The 18,686-nt window shown below is 34.0% G+C and overlaps 1 protein-coding gene across 1 annotated transcript; it reads left to right on the forward strand.

Moving 5' to 3' along the window:
* Nucleotides 1-17,063: 17,063 nt before the first annotated feature.
* LOC122594271 (cytochrome P450 86A1) lies at nucleotides 17,064-18,686 on the forward strand. Its single transcript, XM_043766745.1, has one exon. The coding sequence runs from the start codon at nucleotides 17,064-17,066 to the stop codon at nucleotides 18,603-18,605; it is 1,542 nt and encodes a 513-aa protein (XP_043622680.1). The 3' UTR covers nucleotides 18,606-18,686.

The following is an 18,686-nucleotide window of genomic DNA, read 5'->3' on the forward strand; positions in this document are numbered from 1 at the left end:
ATCCTTTTAAATATCTTCCTAAAAACCTTTCTAATAATCTTTCTAAATCTTAAAACCTTCAAAACATGACATGTGGATTCTACTAATTTCTTTCCTAATTTGAACTCTTAACTTTATCACATGTCATGATTTTACAGTTAAGATTTAGAAAAAATTTTAGAAAGACTAATTAGAAGGATTTATCATTATTTTTAAAAAATTAATGGTAACGGGATTTTTATATCAAGTTATTATAAAGTATTCATTTAAAATGTATGATTGAGAGTTACGCTAAGTAGTTCATGGCAATATTTAGCAATTAGCACCGTGATTCCATGAATGACACGCCATGAATAAAAACATTAGGTTTTAAGCCTTTCAATATGTATAACATGTTTTTTAGTCATAAAAGACCAATACGACTAATAAATAAATTAGGTTTGTGTACTTTGAATTCCTTATTCCTTAGCCTTTCAATATGTATAAAATTACGACAATGACCCCGTGGTTCAAGTTTTGAGTCACCAAAGTTATACAAAGGGAGTAACGGTTTGATCCCTGCAAAGCACTAAAAAGGTGCACATTGTGATTTTCTTTTGATACGTAGTGAGTATTGGATGTAGCCCTCTTCCTTAAATGGTCGGGGTAAGTTTCAATTCGGAAGTTATCGCTTTAAAAGTATACTAGCATCTTATATGCGTAATGCGGCGGCGGTGGTGGTAGCGGCGGTGTGGTATTGGCGGCATTGTGGACTTGTGGCGGTGGCAGTTGGTTTTGGTGGTGGCGTGATGGGTGGTGGCAATGTGGTTATTATTGTAAAAAAATTAATGTAAAAGGGTTAGTGTACTTATTTTAAAAGTTGATGAGTTTATGTTGTAAATTATTTCATTAAGAATATTATAGGTATTTTAAGTAGAAATATTTAAATTAATGAATAAATGATAAAGAATTAATTAATTTATTAAAGGTAGGATGATAATTTCGTATGAGGACATTTTTATGTGAAAAAATGTTGAAAAGTGTTAGATGAGAGAGTATGATAATTTTTATAAAGTAGAAATGTTTAAAACTATGAACTATGATTAAAAAAAGTTTAACAATTTTTTTAGTTCATAGATATCTATTAATATTTAATGTTGTAAAACACTTTTTTTATATATATATACTTATATCATATTTCGTCATTATCTTGTTTTTAACTATCCTAACAAAATTCTTTCAAGTTCTCTATATATTAATTGTCAATAAAACTTTTAATGTTCATTTAGTAATATCTAATCAGTTGGTGGTTTTTTCAACATTACGAATAAATTTTAAGTTCATGCTACAAGTTAATGCTCAGCCAACCTAAATTGTAATCATCTATGCCGTAACATTACTACCGTCTGGTTTAGGGATGAGGATTTAGACCGAAACCTGTGACCTGACCTGAAACTGGCCCAAACTGACCCGTCCGAAACATTAACGGGTCGGGTCGCGGGTCACGTTTTTAATGCATTCGCGGGTCACGAGTTGGACAGGGCTGGTGAAGCCAAAAACCAAAAAATTGAGAAGGAATCACGTGACCCGTCTGAAAATCACGTGACCTGTCTGAACCCGACTCGGACCTTCACAGGCCGGGTCACGGTTTTATTTTTCATGCTTTCACGGGTCGCGGGTCAGGCCGGGTTTCGACACGTGCATATCCTGTAACACCCGTGAGTTGACCATTTAAGTTTTCGAATCAAAATAAAGTTTTCAGTAAATACGATCTCGTAATTTGGACTCAGCCTCGTATTTAAGTCGACATCGTAAATTAAGTGTAGCATCGTATTTGGAGATTAGCCTCGTATTTGTGTCGACCTCGTATTTTTGGTGTTAGCCTCGTATTTGGTTCGGCCTAGTATTAAGGCCTTGTATGAAATATTCTATTTTACTCTATATATAAATACTTTTTTTCTTTTACCATTCCTCATATCCACCAACTTAGCCTCCAAGCAAAACATATACACTTTTGCTACCCCGTATTCCTTTACTATCCCATCTTTACTACCCCACCTTTACTACCCCATAAACTACAAGTTTTAATGAAATCCAACCTTACTTTTGTTTAGATTTAGTGTCAAAAACAGTTTTTCTACCTTCTAAGCATCATCACAAACATCTATTTTGGTCAGATTTAATGTAAGAATCAAAACCCTCTTTATGCTCTTCTTTTGAATATTTTCGGTTTTTCTTTTAATACGCACACTACACCCGCCAAGTATCAAACTTTTTACGTCCAAAACGTTTAGAACCATATACTACAACTTTTGTCAAAGTTTCGTGTGATTTCGTTAACAAAATCTTGAGATATAAGAATTTTTGTACACTTTTTATAAACTTTGTTCAAATGGGTTTTCGGGTTTAAGTCCGTTTCCGAGTTTCCAACGTTAGTATTGTTTTTCCATCATATTTGTAGGTCTAAAACTACAATCTGATGTTAAAAACCCCTTCCAGATCGAAAGAAACGATTAGGGTTTTCTAGAATGAATTTTGGGAAAGAACAGCCCAATTTGCGACCCCGCCAATTTGAGACCTTGTATTTCCATTTGCGACCTCGTATTTCAAATGTGACCTCGTATTTCAATTGTGACCTCGTATTTCAAATGTGACCTCATATTTCAAATGTGACCCTGTATTTCAAATGTGACATCGTATTTCAATTGTGACCTCGTATTTCAAATGTGACCTCATATTTGATTTGTGACCTCGTATTTCATTTGTGACCTCGTATTTCCAATTGAGACCCTAGTTTTTCTAGCCTCTCAAATTTAGCCTCTAAAATCTAGCCTCTCAATTTCAATTTTGTCTTTTAGTGAAATAAGACCTCAAATTCAATTTAAGACCCCAAGATCAATTTAAGACCTCAAATTTCAATTGAGACCTCGGACTTCGATTATTACCTCGATTTGGTCAACTTTAGTCAACTTTGGTCGGTTTGGTCAACATTTGTCGGTTTGGTCAACTTTGGTCGGTTTTGGTCAACTTTAGTCGATTTGGTCAACTTAGTCAAACTTGTATTTTTTCAACTTTGGTCAAACTTGTAAAATCTGGTTAAAGTCAAACTAGTACGCTTTTGGACAACTTAGTCAACACTTGGCGGCACGTTATGAGCACGTTTACCTATAATGAACACATATTTAATTATGATAATTTGGAACAGATTGTTGCGTGCCGGTTACTTGCTTCTTGATATTTTGCGTAGCTTAATCTTGTTGCTAGCATTCAGGTGAGCTTCGTATCCCCTTTTTACATGTTTTCCCGGGGCTGCAAGGATACAAAATGTTTTCTTGTGAAACTGTATTTATTGGATATGATACCGTGACAACCTATTTTGACTACATGATTGATAACACATTTCGGATACTTCTTAATAACTTGTTTGGATACATATATGATTTCATGACTTGGATACCTATTGATTTACATTGTGGATACATATGGATGAATTGGATACATGTTTTTGAGCACGACTGGTTGTTGAACCGTAAGTCCCTTCATAGTCAACCTTAGCCTGGTACCGTAAGTGCTGTCAACCTTGATAAGTCCATGGCAACCTTATGATTATGTCAACCTTGATAAGTCCATGGCAACATTGTGATTATGGCAACATTGTGACATGGCCACTTTGAGTATTCATGAAAATGCATCACGTTAATCTGATAACATAACCCTACGAACTCACCAACCATTGTGTTGACGCTTTTAAGCATCCTTTCAGGTGCACAGGTTAGAGGTGGCTGAGGAGGGTAGCATGGAGCCTTTATAGCAAACTTTGGAATCTAGGATTCCTTGTTACTACTATGTTATCTTATGTTCTCTTTTGTATTAGTATGGTATTATGCCTAACCTTTGATCACCTGCGTGGGGAGTTGGATTATGCTTTATTTGTGTTTGGATTTATGTTAAATGTTTGTGTTAATCTATGACAAGCCTTGCTATATTTGTGGATTCATTTAGTCTTCCTATATAATATCCATGACGCGTGTACTATGCGTCGCATCCCGAGTTTTCCGCCTTAGTCGGGGTGTGACACATCCCTAGTCTGGTTAATACGAGATGTTATGAACACCAACTACGTCTTAGTACGTATGTCTTTCTAATGCTCGATTCTAGAAATCATGGTGCAACTGTGCAAGTATTAATCGATAACAAGTTACTTGTGTTAATAATCGAGCCCCCTTCTCATTTTCGACTATATATATAAATTTCTTATCATTAATTTACTACACTCTACTTTCTATCTTGATTTTTGACTTATATCGTTTATCTAAATTGATTTCGGCTTTTATCATCTTTTTTATATTAACACATTCGTTGCATACTTGCATACTATAGTCAGCAAAGAAATATTTCTAATAATCATAGCTACGGTATAAACTTTAGATGCCAATATTGATATTATAAATTTACTCTCATCCTCTGGTTAAAATGAACTCTCTTTTAATCTTGGGATAAAGGCATGGGAATGTACTCAACTATGGCAAAAATGCTATGTAATGTACCCTACTACTCGACTTGCTATTTAGTGTAACCAACTACGCTTTTGGGTTATTCAACGCAAGCAACCTACTACAATAGGTTTCCATCCGGTTTCCATCATCATCATCATCCTCACTAGTCCAACATTCGCCGGAAAAATTAAAATCGCGATAACTTTGTTGGTTATTTGAATTAAGACTTGAAACTACCACCAATCGACTCAAAAGTTGTTTCCGCACAAACCCTAACCAAAAGTTTTCGAATCCAACACTCGTCGGAAAAAATGGTGATTTGCCGGAAAAATTAAAATCGTGATAACTTTGTTGTTTCTTCGAATTAAGACTTGAAACTACCACCAATTGACTAAAAAACTGATCCCGCACAAACCTAAGCCAAAAGATATTGAAAATAAAGTTCTTCGGAAAAAATGGTGATTCGTCGGAAAAAATGGTGATGAATGATGACTTGTATGTTGTTTGATGTTCATGTTTGATCCAGTATCGTTTTCAGTAACATCCTTTTGGAATACTTTTTAAAAGACACCAGCATTATAGCAGTTTCTGCTGGAATCAACTTAGGCATTTCGTCGAGCGGTTGGTGGTCATTCGACATTTTCAATTTTGAAAAAACTAAGCTACACCGCAAAAGGATTTTTCTGGGGTTATGGAATTAAGCTTCAGATGTTAAAAAAAGATTGAATTTTTTTTAGTTGTTGTTAGGATTGAAATTTGAAGATGGGTTTATATGAAGAGTGAAAAGTGATGTAAATATGAAGTTTTTGATGCTTTTCTTTTCTTGAAGATGAAATTGGGAAGTTTCAGAAAGAAGAAAAAGGATGGATTTTGTGTATGAAAATTGGTAATTTCCATTTTTGTAGATGACAGATGACTGATATATGATGATGATGATGAATTTTTTTAATATACAAGGAATAAAATTAAAAGTGGTAATCTGTAACTTGTTTATTAGCCGGTTAATTACATTGAATAACCCAAAAAATATAGTTGGTTACACTGAATAGCAAGTCGAGTAGTAGGGTACATTACATAGCCTTTTTGCCATAGTTGGGTATATTCTCATGCCTTTATCCCTTTAATCTTTTATGACATATTCATCAATTTCTAAATTAAGCATTTTTATTCTATAATAAATATTAAAAAATTAATATGTGACATATTCTCATGCCTTTATACTTAAACTTCGTATCTAACAGTCATATATTCACTATTTTTAAAGAGATCCCCTCAAATTAAAATTAACTTGAGAGAATTCTCATCCAAGTTTATATGGGTTTGTCAGTCATCTAAGCTTAGATTGACAACCACTCACATATTGTTATTTTATTCATAAAAATCATGGGCCCCAAAATATTTAGTAACTTTTGAACAAATATTTAAATATCTGTTTGTGAGAGTCCTTAATCTCTCTTTCTCTCTCTCTCCCCCCCCCTCTCTCTCTATATATATATATATTTTATATATTTTTATAAATAGTGAATTGATCAGTGAGAACCAAAACAAGAATGAAAACTGTGAAAACCACGAAAAAACCACATCTAAGGGCGGAGCTATGTGTTACGCCCGTACTGAATCCAACCACCACCATTTCTTTGATCGTCGCCCTTCAAATCTATGCTTGTATGCGTCTGGTGACAACCCCTTTAGATCGGATAAAGACAACACATGTACCGTATCCATCGGTTTCAACACACAACTCATATATAATTTACTTTTATTTTTTTAAAAAGAATTTGATTTTTTTTTGAATGGGGTTTCATTAAATAAAAATTAAAAAAATCAAAATTAAAAAACCTACACTAAAAAAAGGAAAAGATCGAGGGGAAATAGTATATTTGAACCCAGATTAATTAGCTAGTCCAATCTAACAGAGGACGATAAACTATAACACTTTTGCAAGACAATTCACTAAACGGTTATATACATCAATCTATCATTATAGTTTAAGTGTTTTAAATAGTATATTTGAACTCAATAATAAGGTTTTCTTCTTTATATTGGGAGCTCTAAAAACTGAAGTTCTATAAACAACATCTCGTTATTTGGAGTACGTGCACTACTTCATTATTATTCAACGAGATTTCCCAAATTTCGTATCTCGACTGAATATTTGAAAAAATAATATCATCTAATGTATCAACCTTTTGTTAATGGGAAGGAAAATGATTAATCAACCTAACTCATATGCCTAAAAATCAACCTAAAACCTTAAGAATTTGACATGTGTATTCCACTAATTCTCTTTCTTTTTCCACATGTTATCATCTTACTATTAGACATATCTTTAGACACACCAATTAGATTGATTTATCATTATTCTAATGGGAATTAAGAAATCTATTAAGGTTTTTATTAATTTACCACCAGATACAAATTTACAGCATACTTTATAAACCAATAAAACATATGTACGATACATATATCAATTGTACTGATAATGAATGTTTTAAATATAAAATATCAGTATTTTAATCGTATCGGTGCCGGGACCGATTTTACTGGTATTGTTAATTTTATATTTTATATAAATGCTATACAACTTGTTATATTTTGACACAAATAGTCAAACTACAATTAAAATCTACTAAAAAATAACACTAACATTACAAAATATAAGTTTTAAAGTTTACAAACAAAAAAAATATCATCAAAGTATCATAAAAATCATTGTTAAAAGGTTAAAGATAGTAAGAAAAATAATAAAATGAAAAAAACGGTTTTAAATACTAGAAAATACTAACGGTAATGAACGATGAAAATACAAAACAAAATAACGGACTAGTTGTACCATAGTACCCTCCATTACCGATATTCCGCTTTCACTCTATTTATTCCGTCGGCAATATAAAAAAAAATGGTAAAGGGATTGTTGATCGCATTTCAATTTTCAAGTTTGTTTCTTTAAAATGCATTCCATAATCTACCAACAAATCCTACTCATATTAAAATTATGTCATCATTTTGTACTTTCAATCTTCCAATAGTATCACTAAATATATCCTAGCTACGTACATATGCATAACTTATTCCCATGTATTAAAGAAAACTTATACATACCAGGACATGACTATTTATATGGTGCCAAATTATATGTGTAATTGTGTATTCTCAACTAGCTACATAAAGCAAGAAGAAATGCATATAATTCTTTAATGTGTTTTGGACAAAATATACTTTCTTAAGTATAACCGAAGATTAAATGGGACATATATATATAGATATTGAATTCAATGAAAATTTCAGACTAACATGACAACTTGCAAGAATAATATACAAATATCATTCTTTCTTAGCAAAGAGTCCACCAAGGCCAGGAAAGCCACCATTACCACCACTCTTCTTGGGTGGCGCCGCTGCTGATCCGGTGGTCTTCTTACCACTGACGGTGGTGGTACCACTTTTTCCGGTGGTACCACCACTCTTTCCTTCTACCTTTTGAAGAATAGGGTCTGTCTCAGAAAAGCCTTTCTTCTCTAATGCACCCGCAAGCCATTCAAGAAAGCCTTGTTCTTCAGTACTACTGCTGCTTTTACCACCCTTTGAAGCTGTGGCGAATGTTTGCACTCTCCTTGCTCTTGTGGTGGTGGTCATGATAGTGGTGTTAGTGATGGGGCTGATGCTGGTGGTGGCAGCGGCGGTGGATGATATGGTGGTGGTGGCCGGAGCAAGAAACATGTTCAAAGAAGACATTTTTTTTTTTTTTTTGATTTTGGAATGATGAGTGGTTTTTGATGAGAGGATCAAAGTATATGGAGATAATAAGACTGGTGTGTGCCACAAGCTTTCCACAAATTGCTTATCCTCAAAAGCTTTTTAATATTTAATATTTTTTTGTGTTTTAAAACAAGTGGAAATTATATATGAATGAAGTTTATTTATTTTTTAAAAATAAAATTTGTGGGGATGGAAATGTGGAGGGGCTCATCTTCAAGTAAATATGGCTACAAGTATGACACGTGAGATCACGTTGAGATTTTTTGTACGGGTGATAAAAAGCACCATTTGCTGGTTTGTATACATAGTTGACGGAACGGAACATAACGGAACAGAACGATCGAGTGTCATCTTTTACGGGTTTGGATCATAATACATCGACGATATATGACGGAGATTGAGATGTAAAACTTATAAGTGACAGCTTATATAGTTATCATATAAATCAGGAATTCCAGATAATCAGATATATCTAATAATCGGGATTTAAAAGTTTATTTTATGACATAAATATTTAAGAGATTTTTAAATAACATAAAGATATTTTGCATAGTTAGTACATTCAGGTTATCCCTTTCTTGTGTGACACTAATTCTGATAACATAATCATATTTTGTAATAGTTAGTACAACTCTGATGTCGAACTGATTTATACGAGTTCACTTTTGTCAGTTTGGGTGCAAAAGTCCCTTCCGAAATGAAGTGAGAAACAAAAAAGAGAAGCCCAATTGTTCAAAACTTGTGTCTGGGCTTGGGCTTGTTTTTTGTTTAAATGTAGTAAAAAGTTTTATTCAAAAGCCTGTAGTCAAATTTTAGAAAAATATTCGAACGATTAATTGCAAACTGAATCCAACTGGTGTTTGATATTTAGAACGTCCGTTGAGTTGTATAATGTATAAACAAGATTGATAATAGCTGCATCAAGTTACATCATTTCCTCATTAATGGTACAACTTATGGCTGGCGTTGTAAACGAATTAAGCGTTCAGCCGACGAACTAAGCATTCGGCAAACGATATATATTCCAATTATCTCAGACAGATGATAGAGAAAGGTTAGAGTCGGTCTTCGAAAATGACAACAAAAATTTAGGCCTAAGGCAAAATGAAAACATAAGCCCCCAAAGTTATAGAAATTTAGTCTGATCTTTATTAATTTATTATTTACTTATCTATTTTATCAAACTTTCACCTGTTAGTGCTATTAATTTTTTTTTTATCTAGGCATAAAATAATAAAAAGATGATGTAACTCAAATCTACAAAGCATAACTTTTTGGGCCCTTACAGATCTTGGGCCTTAGGCTTATGGCTTCAATGCCCCACCTAAAAAACGTCCCTGAGAAAGGTGAATGATCCAAATTTGAAGCTTTATGTATTTCGAATATGATTTTTTAGATCACTAATTCTTTTTATTTGATGGATGTTTAAAATTAAAATCATAATCAGGAGTATTGGGTAGATAATTTTAAGAGATTGAATATTTTATATATTAGACTAGCCTTGTACTCGCGCGATGCGGCGAGGCATAAGAGGAAAACACTTATTAAGTAGAATGTATGATTCAACTCAAATGTTTCTTAGTCCGGTAAAAAGTGCAAACCACCGTTGTTGTTTTAGAGTGAGCGAAATTATGTTGATCGATTATTAAATTCAGTAATGCATGTAAGTTTTTTTGGTATACTATGTGAGCAACTTTAGGGAAGGGAAGAGACACGCGTAAGGTTTTTTTAAAGGGTACTTTTGTAATTTCGGGGATAAAGTTTGATGGTAGTATAGATTAAAAGGGTAAATTAGAGATTTTAAAGGTAAAGTGTTAAATTTTAAGGGGGTAGTTTGTTTATATAGATAGTATAAATATGAATACTAAAATCCTAATGTTTATATTTCTAGCTTGTTTTTGGATTGAAAGAAAAAGAGAATTATATTAAAATAACCACTATCAAGATACTAATAGCAAAAAATATAAATATATATACAATCACGTGTGTATATATAATGAAGGAGGTTAAAATGCAGACTACCTTACCATTATCACGACGATGTACAACGTAGAAGATTGCTTTCTGGTTTTATCTAAGATAGAAAAAGACCTTCATCCTTGCAAGACCTGGGGATATATAGAACCATTGACCTTTGTTTTCAAATGCAAAGATGTTAACCACTTATCTAATCTTAAGTGTAATTGTGTAAATCATTTAGAATTTAACAAAACATGGCCTAAATTTTTTTTTTTTTTTTTTTAACGATAATTCTTGATTATATGGTTTTCGGTTAGAGTTACTTTTAGCAAATTTTCACTTGAATTTTCATAATTCGGATTTAAACCCGAGGTGTGATCGTGTGTAAGGGCAACCCATTAACAAAACATGACCTATTATATGTCATGAAGGCGACAAATTAAATCTATTATACACATTTCTAAAGATATATATAAACCTAATTATATAAGCATTAGATACACTACGTCTTTTAAATATATATAGACCTAATTATATAAGCATTAGATACACTACGTCTTTTAAATCCAATATGTAAGCTCCGAAGATGAGTTGTTCCCAAGATCTCAGGTTCGAGTTTGGGTTTCTCATCTCAAGATATTTTTCATGAGAAGGGGTTTAAGGTCCAGCAAATCGCTGGTTAAAATTATCTCGAACATATCTGAAATGAAACTAACTATACTAAAAAAACTACGTCTTTTACTTAGCTCTAATACAATATATATTGTACAAGTACAAGTGAAGTGATGAGTCACTTGATATGTATACTTGTTCTTGTTTCAAGTTTCAACTACCAAAAACGCATATATTATTCTTGACTAGCTACTTGTTGACCTATAATATTATTTTTTAGGTTAACGAATTTAGCACGTATTTTTTTTAATATTTACCCGTTATTAATGTCTCTTATAGTCTTATATATCACTACCACGTTTTACATAAATTAATTAACTTTACATTAATAACCACACAAAAATTGTCGCATTACCGCCGCTGCCACCACTCGTCCCCGTCACGTGTTATCGTCGCCGTCATCACCACCACTACTCGCCATTACAACCGGCCCCCACACTGTTGCATCGCGCAACATTGAGTAGGTAGATAGTAAGCTAATAATAGTTATCATATGCTAGAACCTTATAAGTTGAAGTATTAATAGTGAAACTACAGAAAGAATGCATGGAAGTATTCGTTAAGAAATTAGTCAATACTTTTAGTGGTTTTTTTTAATTATTTTTGCCTATGGAATTAGAATTGCATACAACCACGGGCCAATTATATTACCGGGTTATTTAATTACAAAAACAAGAAACCTGTATCAGCGCACACAGTTATTAGTGCACGTAGATGCAGTGTGTGTTTCAAGTATTTTGCTACATTTAGTCATTTCTTTACATTAACACCAACCAGTTTTTTCCAGTTGCTGTTAAACTGTTTCCACCAGCTTCCATCTACTTGTCTCTTGATCTGTCTCTCCCTTAATTACATAAATATATATACATATATATGTTACTAATTACTATATGGAAAAATTAAGGGGAATGTTACGATGAAATTAATTTAATTAAGAACATAAAACCAGATGTAAACTACATCTAATTAAAAATTGGCAATAATGCACGTATGTTAACGTGTTACTTAATCAAGGCGGATAACACATGACTACAGGAACGAATAGGTACTATATATGGAAATGGCAATAGGCAATAGATATACATACTCTGTTAAAAGCAAAAATATATTGTACACACAATAATTTTACGGTCGATCGATCGGTTACTTAATTACGAGTTCAAACTAAATGGCATCAACACCTAATCATGTCCCTTCTACAATATTAATCTGGTTTTAATTTATTTGTAATTTTTGAAGAAAAAAAAAGAAAAAGAAAAAGGAAAGAACCCTTGTTTAGCATGTTTTGGTAAGTGAAAACATTAGTGTAATTTTTTTTTAATGTTCGTATCACGGGACAACTAGCTGTTATATCCATACGGGCAGGCAGTCACTAAGGACCGATCCACGAAGTCAAGGACCACAGGGGTGCCCACCAATTTAACCGTTACAGAAGGCACGACGTTAAATTAGAGGTAAAATCTCGTCTGCTTAGACTCGAATCCTGGTCTCCCAAGATATGATCCAAACATCATTAGTGTAATTCTTATTTTAAGTTTAATATGAATATACGTAAAGCAAAAAATTAGTGTAATTTATTTGTTCTTTAACGGTAAACTATTCCACTATTATATAACTGAATTAAATGAATCTTTAGAACCCAAACTTTTCAAAAAAACCTCACGGATATCGAGTACTGATGAAATATCATAAGATTAAAAACCTTACCAAGTTACCAACCTCATTGGCCATCAATGTAAATTTATAATTTATTTTTTAAGTTCTTTAATTATAATATTGGTGATAATAAGTAACTATAGTAACTCTTAATAACTAGAACAATACTCGGTGGTTAATCGGGTTAGAACAATGATTAACGAAAGTGCAAACTTCCCAATAAATTAACATAAGTGCAAGTATATTTAGAGTACTCGAAACATGTTCAAGTTTGTATTTAAAGATACAATATTATATCCAAATATTATTACTAGCGTAAAACATTGCAAAACCAAACATAAGATAGTTGAAAAACACTGAACACTAGATGTTCAAACAAATTAATTGATGGTGCAAGAAGTTCATGTAAAGATATAATACTATGTACTTTCAAGCACACCTTTAGATTCGTCAACTTCTATAGTAGCTTTAACTATGGAATTATATATCAGCGTCATTAATTATCTTATCTTCATCTTTAATAATAGCATCATTAATCATGTTACGTTCAATGATCTTGTTAAAAGGTTCCACCTTTGTGCCATTTGAGTCCATAAAAGGAGCTACATTTATGATTGTAGAAGTTTCATGAGGCCCCCACTGAATTTCATCCATCTTTGCTTGTTCGCATTCAGTGACCTTTGATTGCAATTTATAATAAAGTAGATCTAAGTCAAGTGTATATGCTCGATTGGCAACAACCGGAAGCAACAGGGGCACTACACGTGACGTTGTTTAAGACGCCAAGTTCACAACCATAGTACTTTTTGACTGTAAACCTACACGAAAACTCAGGTTTTAGGTTGCATTTATCAACTTTGATACTGAAGATGAATGGGACTGCAATCAAAGTATTAATAAAGAACTTGATTATCCAATTGGGATCACCACCACCTAATAAAAAAAATATGACACGTGAAGTATGCATGCTGATATAGATATAATAAAAGGTGTAAAGTAACAAACCTCTTATGAATCCCGAGAAATTAACTCATCGAGTGCGCATCCTAAAAGGTTAGTAACATTATCTTTGAAAAGAACACACTCCATGATCTCTTAGTTGCTGCATACTCGTACTACTAACTTGTAGCTATAAAAATGATCTATCTGTACAAAGTCCAAAAGTATATACCAAAGCACTAAGTTTATAACTAATGTGGTGTGACATTTCGGTTACAAAAAGCACAGTGATATCGAACGTCTTTAAATCGACATTAATCACCGTAGCCTAAAAATGATGATTTTTTCCCCTGAAGCAGTAATTAAAAAAAGTAGTTGAAATGAGTTTAATCCACCTAATTAGCTGTATGATGATATGTCTTCAAGACTCTTGTTTATCCAAAGACATGCTGGCCCATATGCTTGGACTCCTGTATTTGAAATATCTTTTCCCTACACTATTTCCGTTTATCCTGTAGTTTTTGCATCACCTCCGACATCCGTGTTTGAAAGAGGTCGTCCTCTTTGATGCTCTTTATCTTGTCGACAGTCATACAGGTCGGTGAATATTGTTTAAAAAAGAAGCCACTTGGAAGTGAAAAGGAGAGTAAAATGTTATAATGAAAGACTACTCGAAATATTTGTAAAATGGTAGTGAAATGTATGGTGAAATATATTGTATTTATATAGTAGAATCAAGTTTTAGCTATTCAGGAACTATAGGTATACTTTTTTTTTTTTTTTTTTAACTTTTTGACTGCTCTAAGGACTAATACGTAATTATTTTGAATTCTTGGCCATTTCAGAGAGTAAACGTGTAGCTATTTTGAATTTTATCAGTTTAAAGAGAAAGTGTAAACTTTATTTGATGATTTTTGCGCTACACCATATCTTTTTTTTTTTTTTTTTTTTTTTTTTTTTTTTTTTCGCACATTTTGGTTTTCTCTAGGCAAAGAGAAATAAGATAAAACATTGTAAGTCACCAATGGTCTAAAGTTAAGCCAAAACTTGTCAAAATTTGACATGCTAGATGCTACTGTACATGTTTGCCTTTAATGGGCTCATTGCTAAATAACATGAGTTGGCATATTTTTGATACTCTTGACAATGAGTTCATTGATGCTCTCTGCCTTACGACTCTCGTTGACGATAATGTTGTCACTAGGTTCATCAATATACTTGTTATCTTCAATAGTCAAAATGAACATTCCTAAACTTTTTATTTAACGGTTGACTTGAGTCGTTAAGTTCACATTACGTGTCCGTTAAGCCTATAAATGATTTAATGACTATATATGTTTAATGTGTTATGTGTGTAAGGCTTTAATGCCTTAATAATTAATGTGCTAAAGTGTTGAAGATATGTTTTATATCCCTTTTGATGTGCTTGAAGTGTTTTATGTGTTGAAAATATTCCCCATAGGTGTTTTAAGTTAAATATGAGCCATAAAGAAGTCTAGGGACTAGTTTTGATATAGTTGGAAACTAAAAAACGGGATTAGGGTCTTGGATATAACACCCCAACTAAGGCGGAATGATGAGATGTACAGAAAGTCGAGTATTCAAAACAAGGATTATAAATAACATTTATCATAACTTTATTTGATAAAAAGAATTTACAATGTACAAACATGTGAACCAATTTCCAAGTACAAATGCGTCTACCATACTTGGATATTAAGTCCACGTACCAAATAACAAGCACATGAAATAGTAAACTACAATGATCAAGGAGGATTCCATTGCCTATCACGAGGTTTGATCTTTCACTCCAAAGTGCAATGCAAATAATCATAAAGCATATAAATCCTCAATGCTTAAGCTTATTTCCTGAAAAACATGAAAAAAAAAGTGTCAACTACGAAAACGTAGTTGGTGAGTGCATGGGTTTTTATATAAATCTTGGTACATGCCCATAACGAAATGAAAATACGAAACAAAGTCTATTAAATTCAACAAAGTGTATCAATTCAAAGCTATTGTATCAATTGAAATGGGCCGATTCACACACCACAAACGAAATCAAAATACTAACCGATTGTTGATAGAGGCCATTGAACAAGGTCATTGCTCCATTCATTGTAGTCCACTTTGTGTTTAAACTATGGTGAGTTTGATTTGTCCCTCCCGCAAGTTCTGAAAAATGATCCAAGATCCGTTCCCAAAACTTATCTCTTCCTTGTTCATTCCTGACTACTTTACAAGTGGAGACATGAATCCATGCCTTTGCCAAAGCCACTTCCTCCTCTTGAGTCCACGGTTTCTTCTCCGCACGCCTTTTGAATTTCTTGACTTCTTGAACTTCTTCAACCACATCTACAATATACGAATGCCACAAAAATTTGATATGGCATAAAAGTTTTAAAAACATGGCCGAAGTTAATTGATAAAAAGGAATACCGGTTGGAACTTCTTGTGTTTCGGGGATAGTTTCTTCATCGTTGTCACTCGGCAACTTGTCACGATAGCTATGTAAAAAAGGTTCGAATTCTGCCGTTTTAACGAATTCATAATCCCGGATATTCAACGGTTGTGAACTATACCCATACGACGGTTGGGAAGTAGCCGGTTGAGGGCAGTAAGGTTGAGGTGTAAATTGACAATGATGGACAGAGGGTTGAGACACACTTTGTGGAGGATTCGATGATTGAGGGTGGTACATTGTTTGTTGAGGCACAAACACACGCTGCCGGATCAACCCGATACGACCACGACCTCGATTAGTCTCGACATAGCCTCGCCCTCTATTCAATCCGGCTGCATCGTTTTTTTGCTTTCTACGATCCATGATGAAATTGTAGGTGATGATTGAGGGCTATGAATGTGTGATGTTTGGAAATGAAGAAGAAGGAGGGTGATATAGCCTAACAACGGCTAGTTTTGTTCAAAAAAAAATCTAGTTTTTTTTTTAAACGGCTAGTTTTTTAAATATTGGTCCCACACATTCAATATGCAATGTTCACTTTTGATTTTATGAATAGAGGGCTCCCATACTATCACTTAACCCGTTGAGCCATAAATTTGAAGGTGGCGGCGGTGTTACCGCCGGGTTGAGACCATGAAACCACCAACCCGTCATCCACTCCTAGTCCCCTTAATGGTTTGGCGACTTGTATTTGTAAACAGGTTTGCAACTTCAATCAATTTAAATTCAACTCATACATTCTATTCGACTTCGTATATATAGCACATATATATTTTTTTTTAACTATTCTTAGTGTTTAATTAAAAACAAAATACCAACGTCAAAAGTTCCCAAAAGCTTTTTCAAAGAAACAAAGTTACTAAGAATACATATATACCTTTTTGTTTTTGGTGACTATATTTTAATTTTTAAACCCAAAACAAATATAGAAAGAAACGTTAACTAAATCTTGAAAACTGGAAATAGTAACACACAAGTTCCTATCAACCAAAGATCCTACATAATTTCAAAGCCCAAAACAATATTTCTCAACAACTCTCTCCTAATATATAAAACTTCTATATTACACCAATTCCATGCTCTTAATTTGCACTTCAAATATAAACCCTTCTAGCAATCCTCTTAATCAAAATTAACAAAAGAACTCCAAATTATTCACTATGGAAGCTAACATTATTATCATATTTATGGTGTTAGCTACCACTTCAGCCTATTTCCTATGGTTCCACCACCTTTCTCGTCGTCTTTCTGGACCGAAAGTCTACCCTTTCTTCGGTAGCCTTCCGGTTCTTTTCTTAAACAGGTCCCGAATCCATGACTGGATCGCGGGAAACCTACGTTCAACGGGTGGTGGAACTTATCAAACCACCACAATAGCAATACCTTTCTTTGCACGTAAACAAGGGTTTTATACGGTTACTTGTAACCCGAAAAACATTGAACATATACTTAGAACACGGTTTGATAACTACCCGAAAGGACCAACATGGCAAACCGCTTTTCATGATCTCCTTGGTCAAGGGATATTCAATAGTGATGGCGAAACATGGCTGATACAACGAAAAACCGCGGCTTTGGAGTTTACGACACGGACACTACGCCAAGCCATGGCTAGGTGGGTTAGTCGTACTATTAAAACAAGATTATGGTGTATTTTGGAGAAAGCATCTAATGAACATTTTCCAGTTGATTTGCAAGATCTTTTACTTCGGTTAACATTTGATAACATTTGTGGGTTGACATTTGGTAAAGATCCGGAAACATTATCGACCGAGTTATCCGAGAATCCATTTGCAACCGCTTTTGATTCCGCAACCGAAGCAACGCTACAAAGGCTATTGTATCCGGGGTTTTTGTGGCGTTTGAAGAAGCTTATAGGGATTGGAGCGGAAATGAGACTCCGAAAAAGCCTTCAGGTTGTCGAAAACTATATGACCGAGGCATTAACTGCTCGTAAATTAAACCCGTCAGATGATCTTCTGTCAAGGTTTATTAAAAAACGTGATGTTGATGGGAATATATTCCCAAATGATGTTTTGAAACGTATTGCTTTAAACTTTGTGCTAGCCGGGCGCGACACATCATCTGTCGCGCTCAGCTGGTTTTTCTGGTTGGTCATGAATAACCCATTGATAGAAACAAACATTATCAATGAGTTGACCACAGTATTAAAAGATACACGTGGCAGCGATTCCAACACATGGGTTTCGGACCCTTTGACTTTTGATGAGGCTGATAGATTGGTGTACCTAAAAGCTGCTTTAGCAGAGACTCTCCGCTTGTATCCATCAGTCCCAGAGGATTTCAAGTACGTCATAAACGATGACATTTTACCAGATGGAACTAGGGTCCCATCTGGTTCAACAGTGACGTACTCGATATACTCTGTAGGACGAATGAAGAGCGTGTGGGGCGATGACTGCTTGGAGTTTAAACCCGAAAGGTGGTTATCTGCGACTGGAGACCGGTTTGAGGCACCGAAGGATGGTTACAAGTTTGTGGCGTTTAACGCCGGTCCAAGGACTTGTTTAGGCAAAGATTTGGCATACTTGCAAATGAAATCAGTGGTTTCTGCCGTGCTCCTTCGTTACCGGCTGTCGTTAGTTCCCGGTCACCGGGTGGAACAAAAGATGTCATTGACATTGTTTATGAAAAATGGTCTAAAGGTATACTTGCACCCACGCGATCTTACCTCAGCATAGGTCACCGGCCATTTGAAGGGCAAATTATATATATGATATAATTTGTTGTTTTTGAGGTGGTTGTATACTTTCATATATCAA

The sequence above is a fragment of the Erigeron canadensis genome, chromosome 3 (assembly GCF_010389155.1).
Source record: "Erigeron canadensis isolate Cc75 chromosome 3, C_canadensis_v1, whole genome shotgun sequence".
NCBI lineage: Eukaryota > Viridiplantae > Streptophyta > Magnoliopsida > Asterales > Asteraceae > Erigeron > Erigeron canadensis.

Bases quoted from the DNA above. Each gene is read 5' to 3' on its own strand.
- LOC122594271 (XM_043766745.1), top strand. From the start codon at position 17,064: ATGGAAGCTAACATTATTATCATATTTATGGTGTTAGCTACCACTTCA.